At 41.9% G+C, this 9,870-nt stretch overlaps 1 protein-coding gene across 5 annotated transcripts in view; it reads right to left on the bottom strand.

The window, feature by feature from the left end:
- Positions 1-7,264: 7,264 nt before the first annotated feature.
- Positions 7,265-9,870, bottom strand: part of NEDD4 (NEDD4 E3 ubiquitin protein ligase) — a 136,883-nt gene continuing 134,277 nt past the window's right edge. For all 5 annotated transcript variants that reach the window (XM_058737646.1, XM_058737647.1, XM_058737649.1 and 2 more), the window contains one exon: positions 7,265-9,406. In XM_058737646.1, coding sequence (XP_058593629.1) covers positions 9,304-9,406 — 103 coding nt within the window. In that variant the 3' untranslated portion in view covers positions 7,265-9,303. The remainder of the gene's footprint in view (positions 9,407-9,870) is intronic.

Genomic DNA, 9,870 nt, shown 5'->3' with positions numbered 1-9,870 from the left:
CTTCCTGCCAGCCAGCCTGTTCACCACCTCCTCTGTGCTGTTCTAGGCTCCTCAACTCATCTCCAGCCTCCACTTCCTTTCCCCCAATTCTCTCCCAAGGTCTCAGAGCCCATTCTCACCTCCCTCCTCAGGGCCCCCTGGCCTGTTTCAGCTTCTCCACCAACCCCCCGCTTCATCATGGACTTTCTAGAGCTTTCCCCAATCAGCAGTTACTCACAGTTGCTGGGGCTCGAGTGCCACGGCGTTAGCCTGCCAGCACCTGGATGCTAAAGTGAAGAAGACTGGGGAGGGGGAATCACAGATAGGGTCTCAGATGGGAGGGAGCAAACTGAAATCTGGCCTGGCACAGGGAAAATTGGGAGCAGGAGTCTGGTCATCAACAGGCATCAGGCTACAGGTGTGTGCACTGGTGTGTGTGTATGTGTGGGGGCGTTGGCACGAGGGGAGAAGCTGTTTGGCAATGATTATGGGTCCTGGAATACCCTAACAAAGAAGGAAGAAACACCTAAAAGCTTGGCTGGGGCTAGAAAAACACTACCAATACTTTGATTATAATCTTCCCCCAATCATCGAAATGGAATCACTTATTCTATTAATTACAAAGCAGAATACAATTACCAGAAGTGGTACTTGGTAGTATGGATCAGCTTTCCTATTTTGCAGCACATGTAATATGGTCTCTTCACAGGCTCTCAATTATTTGCTGATGACCTCCCAATCTCCATCCACTTTCAGATCCACGCTGCCGACCAAAGGCCCCCTTTGATATCACCAGGGGCAGTCCATATCTCCCGTTTCTGTTCCGGTGGCAGCATGAGACCTGTCTCGTTGCCCCAGTCTGGATGTCAGAGTAGGTGCAGCCTAGACGCCTGTCTGCCCTTCTTGCCCCTCTGGAAACAATAGCAGGGGCCGATTCAACCTGCCACCTCTGGCAAAGCCCACGTCTCCACCTTAGGTTCAGATGCTACTGTCTCTCTCCTGTGTCACTGGCATGTTTTCCCAACTAGCACCTACCCCTAAGTCTTGCTACCCCAAATCGGTGGCGCAAGCTTTTGGTGCAAGTTCTTGCCAAATCACAAGCTGTTGGCTTATAATGTTTGAATAGCTCCCCCATTGTTGACAGCATATACAGTTTGGATTCCTTAGCATTGGATATAAGGCCTTTCATAATTGAGCCCCTGTTTCTCCAGCCCAATATAATTTCTGCTATTTTACTCATTGGGAGTAACTCATAATTATCTCTGGTGAGTCTCTTGTTGTATTTCACTCTTTCTTTTTCACGGGCCACACGCACTGCTGAAAATTAGAGGTTTGGTTCCAGTTCAAAGCCTTTGGCTGGACTGAGCTCTCAGCCAGAATTTCTCCATCTGCAGTCTATTAGCCCTCCTGGTCGCATTTTGTTATTCTCCTTGCACCAGAGAAAACAAACAGATGTCTCTCCCACAGTCTCTGCCTTCCCTGCAATGTCAAAGGAGATCTTTCCCAGGTGACCCCCTGAGACCCCATGGAGTTCCCTCTTCTGCAGTAGCCTTATCTTCCCAGTTGTCCAAACTTATTGCCACCCCCAACTTTCTGGCTATTTCTTCCTGATAAACCACCCCATTCCCTGTCCCCTTCACCCTGTCCTGGTGACAATCTTCCAAGATCTTGGATGTAGCACTTCACCCTGGATGCTGGTTTCCAGCGATTCCCATATATTTGCTTCTGCCCACAGCTTCCATGACCTTCAATACGGGACACCATAGAGGACAATGTCAGCACTAGGAAGCAGTCTTGGGTTGTGATGTGGAGATTTAGTCTCCTTCCCCATAACCCGCATCAGATTTCTCCCAAGTCATCCCTGTTAAACATATAATCTAAGTGGAAACATTGGGCTTACAGGGTGAACACAGTTCCCCTTTCAACCAGACCACCATTCTTAAGCTCCTAAATATAAAATTTGGAATGGCTACAGAGCAACTGTCTAGGATGTTGCTTTGTTTTCAGCATTTAGCTCTCCTAGAGGAACTTCTTCCAAGTGTCTGGAGTTGCCTGGAGAAAGCAAGCTAATTTAGCACATTACCAGGTGAGCCACTTCTAGCTGCTTCTCAATTCCCGTATGTTGTGTGGAAGCATGACCTAGGCCCATTGAGCCCAGTGGTAGAAGTAGCCACATATGGTTATTGGAAACATGGCCAGTCTGGACTGAGATGTGCTGTAAAGCATAAAATATATACTGCATTCCAAAGACCTAGCACCCAGAAATGAAAGATATCTCACTAGCAATTTTATATTGCTTGCACACTGGAATGGTAATATTCCTCTCTCTATATTGGGTCAAATAAGATATACTATTACAATTAAAGTCATTTATCTCTTTTTACTTTTTAATATGTGTGCTAGATGGGGTGCATGTGTGGCTCAGGTCTGAATCTTGACTTGGGCTCAGGTCATGATCTCATGGTTTGTGGATTCGAGCCCTACATTGGGCTTTGCACTGACAGTGCAAACCTGCTTGGGATTCTGTCTCCCTCCCTTTCTGCCCCTCCTTCACTTTCTCTCTCTCTCTCTCTCTCTCTCTCTCTCTCTCTCTCTCTCTCAAAAATAGATAATAAACTTCAAAAAAATAAATAAAATGTGCTACTAGAAAATTTAAAATTATACAGGTCACCTGTATTGTATTTCTTTTTAAAAAATGTTTATATTTGTTTTTGAGAGAGGCAGAATGCAAGTGGGCGAGGGGCAGAGAGCGAGGGAGACAGAGAATCCAAAGTAGGCTTTGGCACTGTCAGCACAGAGCCCAACTCAGGGCTCAGTCTCACAAACCATGAGATCATGACCTGAGCCAAAGTCAGACGTTTAACTGACTAAGTCACATAGGTGCCCCTGTACTACATTTCTATTGGACAGTGCTGGATTAGGTTTTGGCTCCGGGTAAGGTCTTAAATAGTCCAAAAGCTTGCAAGCTGCATGTTCCCTTTTCCCTGCCCAGACAATGGTTAAATTAGTAATTAGAGGTCTTGACAATAAATCCCAAGTTTTGGTTCACATTGTTCCCAGATGGGAAGCGGGGAGATATGTCAACTGAGTCTCTGAAGCAACCCCAGATATTCGGAGTCCTAGTAGTGGCTGAGTTAACAGAGCTTGTTGTCTTTGCTTCTCACACTTTTTTTTTTTTTGAAGAAGTAGGCAAGGATAAAACATTACAGAATTCCTTGTAGCTTAGAATTGCACAACATTAACATGTATTCGCAAGCATTACGCCATTACAATAAACAGCCATGCTATGAAAGCAAACCCAGGTGGCTACTACCCATTTATCACTGAGAAGTTGGTGATCACTTCGGAGGGCCAAACATAAGCTATTTCACTGTCATCAAGTCTGGAAGAATATTTATGCTACACTTGGGTTAAGGCCCAGTGACTGAGTATTAACAAAGTCATTAATCTGGACCGAGTTTTCAAGTCTAGCATCAGTGAAAATCCTGTTTGTTTAAACTGGGATTATCCTTAGCTCACTGTTCTCATCACCTCTCCTTAATTTGAGAGAATATATCTGAGTTTCTCATTAATAAAATAAGAGTGTTAAAAAAAAAACAACTCTCAGAAGTCATGGGGTTTCCCTTCATAATAATTGGTTATTTTTCACAGGATAATGTAAATCAGAACCTAAATGATGGACTGAGCATACTCATGGACCTACAGTTATGGTTTTAATTTCTCGTTAGTGTCCCAAGGAGAAAAATACCTCTGCTCCAGAGCTGGGTGACTACACAGGACCTTGTCACCAGGGTGTCTGCAGCACCCCCTCCCCTTCTCTACAGAGACCTAAAGTCCCAATGATCAGCAACTCTTGGCTATGAACAGCTTTCTTCCCTTCTCAGCTCTAAGTTGATTCGCACTTAACCTCATCATCCTGAAGACGATTTCACTGGGAAGAATACCAACCATTCAAACAAATAAAAAGAGCAGCTATGATTTTTTATTTCCCTTTATATAATAAGGAGGCTCCTAAGGATGAGCTGAATCTAATTTCAGGCCAATCTAACCTTGATGTCACTGAAAGAAAAAAAAAAAAACACAAATGGGTGGCTTACCTGAGAGCAAGGATTTGTGAATTTACAGCTGCTGAAGTCAAATCCTACGGGCTGATATTAGCATTTAGTTTATCTATCTGGCACTTCATTGACAACAAATCGAAAACTGAACTGTGCAGTATAAAATTAGATATATTCAGTAGTTTTCAAGTGGTGTCTCCATAAATCTTTGCTATTCTTCACCTTTACCTTATATGGGAGGCCAAATTTCCAGTAATAGCCCCCCAACAGTTCAAGTGCCCAACCCCTGCAACCTATGAATGTGGTAAGCTCTCACTCCTTCTGTTCTGCCTATGGCACAGTCAGCTTTCAAAAGGGGAGATTATCCAGACGAGCCTAATCTACTCAAGTGAGCCTTGAAAAGCAGAGAACTTTCCCTACCTGGTAGCAGAGAGGACATCAGGGAGATTCCAAGAATGAAGATTTTCCAGACACCATTGCTGCCTTGAAGATAGAGGTGGCATCTGGAATTTAAGAGTGGCCCCCAGCTGACAGCCAGTGAGAAAATGGGGACCTCAGATGTACAGTCACAAGGAATTGGATATTGTCAACAAACTGAAGGATCATGGAAGCACACAAGAACCCAGCTGGTTGACAGTTTGGTCTTGGCCTTGTGAGGTCCTAAGTAGAGAACCTACTGAGTCTATGTGGACTTCTGACCTACTGGAGTGAGATGATGAATGGGTGTTGGTTTTAGTTGCTAAGTTTGTGGTAATTTGTTAGGCAGCAGTAGGAAACTACTACGCATGCTGATTTGTTTGTGGGATCCCATAGCTTTTCTTACTTTGTTGTGGTTCATAATCCACCAGGTTTACAAGCTGTGTGGCCTCAGGTGAATTGCTTGTCCTTCTTGAGCCTATAAAACCTGCCTCACTGAGTTTTTATGAAGATTAAATGGGATCCACGTAAATGTTTACTGCAGACCCCAGTGCTCAGCAGGATCGCAATCAAGCTCCCTCTCTGGATGTGTATTTGTATAGTTCCCAGTGTCCCCCTCAATACAGAGCTTCCTGCACTTTATCACACAGTGCCAGGGACGGATACTGGAGGGGCTCAATACATGGGGGCTGTAGCATTTATCAGATTGTAATATTCATCAAATATTTGTTTGGGGAAATGCACATATTAAAAAGATGTATACCAGATCATCTCTGTCCTCAAGCTGCCCAAAAGTTTGTAGGAGAGAATTATGTAAAAACAAAGCATTGCAATACAGTGCCATTCATGCTAGCATATATCAAATGCTGAGGCCACAGCACCTTTCCACTGGTCTAAAGGGGGTGATTCTCAAGTGGACACGAGGGGTGAAAGCACGCCAGGAGAGCAAGCAGCGAGGAGGCTGCAGTAATTAGGGGCTGGAGAGAGGCCTGGTTTGGGGGCAACACAGGCCTGAGTGGGTTGTGAGGGAAGGTGGAACTCTCTTACATGAAGCTGAGATCAGCCTGCATTTTGTGCCAATGGGGTGTGCTTCATGCTTCCAGTTTGGGGGAGCCTTCAGAGGTTGTTTGGCAGAGTAACCCGATCAGACATGTGTACTAGAGATGAAACACTGGTGTAGGATGGAGGGCCTGCATAGGATGGCTGCAAAGGCAGACTGGAAGAACCAAACAGGCAGCTAAGTTAGTGTGAATCTTTACCTTTCAAGAAAAATACACACAAATCTCCTGGAGCCCTTTATTCATATTGAGGCCCTGAGATTCCAACACTCAGTTTAATGTCCTTTATAAGAGGAATGTGTCTGCCCCTGATGTACTGCAAAACAAAGGTTTCCTGTACAGGGAGGCGTGGTGTGGGCTCACTGAGGACGAGCTGGTTAGCCCTGAAGGGGCAGAAGTGGAGAGGGCAATGGCCTGACTCCCAAGGATTAAAAGCTACAGTCTGAATTTTCACACAAATAGGGGGCTGGAACAGTATGTTCCCAGGGCTGGCTTGAATTAGTTTGGGATTCCCTTCTAACTGGGAAACTTCCAGGTGCCTAGAGGAAGGAGAAAAAGATACTTGGTTCTGAATTAATACTTGAACTCCTGCTTTCATGGAAAGAAGGTTATAAATAATGGTTTGGTTACAACCTGGCTTCTTGAATGGGCAATACCCTGTCTGAATCCAGTCCATTTGTAAGTTTGTTATTATATTATCTTCTGGATCATTCACTAACAACCAGACATTTGGAAAATGACCTGTTTGTAAAGCGGAAATTATCTGTGGTTATGAATTTATAATCATGCCAATCCATCAGATACAAATTCAAGATGCTCTTGAGAATTCCATATGTGCTGCAAAGGACTAGACCAGAAGATATGACCCAGAATACTGGCTTGGAGACATTTCTATTTAAGAATGAATCACAGTTTTTGTTTTTATTAGAATAGAACTTTATTTGTGGCATCAAGATTTTTAAAAATGATTTTATACTTTATGCAATAAATTTGATACATTAATCTTGATATATATTTACCATATGAGAAGAATTTTTAAAACAATGTTAAATGGCTTATAATCAAAACGAATTGTGTTTAACTTGATAATTATGTGGAATAATTTCAGCATTATAAATCAAAAAATGAAAACAAATACCATTTTAAATTTGAGTTAGGATGAAACGCATTTGTATTACAATTTTATGTCTATGTTAAAGTTTGATTACAGAGAAAACATAGGCTAACATTATGTGCTTATAATTTCTAGAAAAATAGAACATCCTTGCTTTATGAAAATGACCCTATTTACTCTCCAGCTGTAGATTGCATTTGAGACACTTTTCTTTCTGGGATGAGAGGCTGTGTCACTTGATACAAGGTCCTTCCAGACCATCAATCCACACCTGGAGACGAAAGGGAAGACGGTCTGTGGCTGGGAGCTGGTGGAGTGTCTGGTCTCATTGACACCTTGGGAGTCATTAACACTTTATGGGAGTTACAGGATCATCCAAGTGAATTATCAGTCAGATGAAAAGCACACTTTGTATTTTCTCAAGCTCCTATCTGCTATGATAGTTCACAGAAATGATATTTAAACAACCATGTGGTAAAATCCTGTTTTAACAAAAATAGTTTTCACATTAAGGTCTCTATAAGGAGGACATTTCAAAATGCATTGGCCCATATTAATATTATTTTGCTGATGTGGAGAAAATGAATTCTGATGGTAAGATCCATGTACAGATAAACATATATACACACACTATCAGAGATGTTCTTACTTCTTTGTTTATTAGCAGACATTTTATTTTTAAATGAAGAGGTTCTTCTTTGGGAGTGTAGCTAGTGTGCACACCTGATTTGACCAAATCTGATGGTCAGCACAAAGCACAAAGCACAAAGCATCTTCTGATTGTATCAGACTTTACAAAACAGCTCTCTGGAACTGACAACAGTCTTCCATGGCAATGAGGGTGGGTGTGATTGTTCTCCTTTGACGGATGAAAGAACAGGAGCCCAGAGACGTTAAGTAAGTTGCTTCAGTTTAAACAGTTGTTAAGTGATAAAACTCGCACTATATCTGGTAGTCTTGCCTGAATGCTGGTTAACTCAGGTGAAGACAAAACGCAGGGTGCACTGATCTAGAGGCATTTGGCAAGTGGGTTGGCTACTGTCACACTTGTACCTATTGTGTTGTCCAACTGAAACCAATACCAGCAGCACTCTTTTACAACTCTTGGAGTATATATATGTATTTAAGAAGAGTCATAACATATATTTACAATTATTCCTAAATGACCAAGACACCATATTGAGAAATGGGTTGAACTTTCTGCAAGAGCATTTTCTGTATAATCTTTCTAATATACGTATGAAACATATAAATACAGTCTTGGCACACTTTATCTTTGCAGGTGCCCTGGGACACTTTCCCTTTTGCCTTTTGCTTCTCACCCCTCTTTTGATTGTTTAAAAATTCATTTACACATCTATAAGTTCCTTGAGGTGAGGACTGAGCTAGATATCTTTGAAGCTCTCGGCCCTGACCCCCAGGGCCCGGCACAGTGCCAAGCACACAGCAGGCATGCAGTAACACATTTGTTGAATGCATGCACATGATGTCTACGTACTTCAATTTGGTTAAAGTAGGATCCTACTTGTAGCATTTTTCCTAAAGAGTTTTGCGTTTAGAGTAAAACGTTATCATTTTCATAGTAAACAGTATTTTTAAAAAGCAAAAGAAATATGGTAATAAATTTAATACAAATTGTGCATCATGACTATTCTTTGGTTATTTTTAACAAATTATTTGGTTTTTTGACTAAAGTGAAATACTAAAAATATAAAAATGCAACTATAGAAATTAGCTTAGTCTGTAAACATAATAAACCCTGTAAACATAGATTTACTACATAATTGTGCAAGTGTAAAGAATGACTAGAAAAGTACTATACACTTAACTTAGTTCTTCAAGGCATATTTAGAAATACTGCTCTGTGGAGCTTTTGTTTAATGTTCGAAGAAGGAATTCTTTTCCCTTAAACTCGAAGGAGTGATGACCATGCTGATGAACCATGAGGATATACAGGCAAGGCGACGGAGTTAATACTCTTCACGCTCTGCAAATTTGAACTTGCTTCACATATCTTACAAACCACCTTGTTTAGTAAAGCTACATGTTAACAAAAGCCAAATACTTTTAAAATAAAGAAGCAAACATTTTTTGTTTTTTGCAAGTGAGTCAGTTGACTAAAAGTATAGGTAACACACTTCCCAAGGGTTTTCCAAAAATCTGGGTGCTAAGGTGCGGCAGGAAGGTCTACAAAATAATAAAGAGCTGCAGGCAGCACTAAGTATATTGCAGTTTACTCCATTGTAAAGTGTTCTTTTCCAAATTTCAGTTTTCCTTCTCAAAAAGCATCACACTTTTCACACATGACACTTATCACAAATATTTCACAGTTATCATTTCAGTAGTTTAAGAAACAACTGCCTGGCCAATACTGTAAAAGAGGTAAATGTTAAGGACAGAACTCACTATTTCAGGCACACAGGACTTATATCCTAGAGTGTGAACTCTAAAGACAGAGAGAAACAGCTGTGTAAATGCAACACATTATTTAAGAGTGAATGAAATAATGGTAAGGCTGTCATACTATTTTTTCGTATGCTTTTATATGATTTTTCCCCACTCTCTGGGAAGAAACCCAGGTTTCTGGCCCAGGTTTAGTAGTTCCCTGGAAAACCATAAGTCAAGATTTTGCTTATACAAAAGAGGCAGTGAAACACTCCAGATTGTTATTTGGAATCTAATCAACACCATCAAAACCCTGAGTGTTCTCAATTGCCATCTGAAGTTTATCCCATAATTCTTCAAATGATTCATAGGGTGGCAAGTCCAAGCGATTAAAGCTGAAAGAACAGAGAGGGACTGGTTACCACGCTGACAGACCAAAAGTAATGGTGCTACTCATGACATGCTCAACAATGCTGGAAGACGTTTTATCACTGGGGAGAAGGAAGATACAGGACTGGACTGTAGCCATACACTCATCCCATGAATTCTTGGTCGTGTCCTGTCAAAACCACCTTGACTTCCAAATGTCTGGGTTCATCTGCTACTTTAATCTCCAAAAGGGAATGTTCCAGCTTCTCTTGGGATGGCCCATCCTTCATGCAAGGGAGGCAATATATGGTCAACAGCTGAGACCGGCCTCTCCAATGTTCACCTACCTGGACTTCAAGCCCAGGCCTACCTGGCAAAGATGCACCTGTTCCTGGGTTGGTGTTTCTGCTTCCTCCATTGCTGCTGCTGCTGCTGCTGCAGCACAGAGCGGCTAGACCTTCTGTACCTAGACTATCTGTCACGGGAGCTT

Source organism: Neofelis nebulosa, chromosome 7, assembly GCF_028018385.1.
Source record: "Neofelis nebulosa isolate mNeoNeb1 chromosome 7, mNeoNeb1.pri, whole genome shotgun sequence".
NCBI classification, from domain to species: Eukaryota; Metazoa; Chordata; class Mammalia; order Carnivora; family Felidae; genus Neofelis; species Neofelis nebulosa.
Note: the sequence above shows the minus strand (reverse complement) of the source record. Positions and strands in the feature narration are given on the sequence as shown.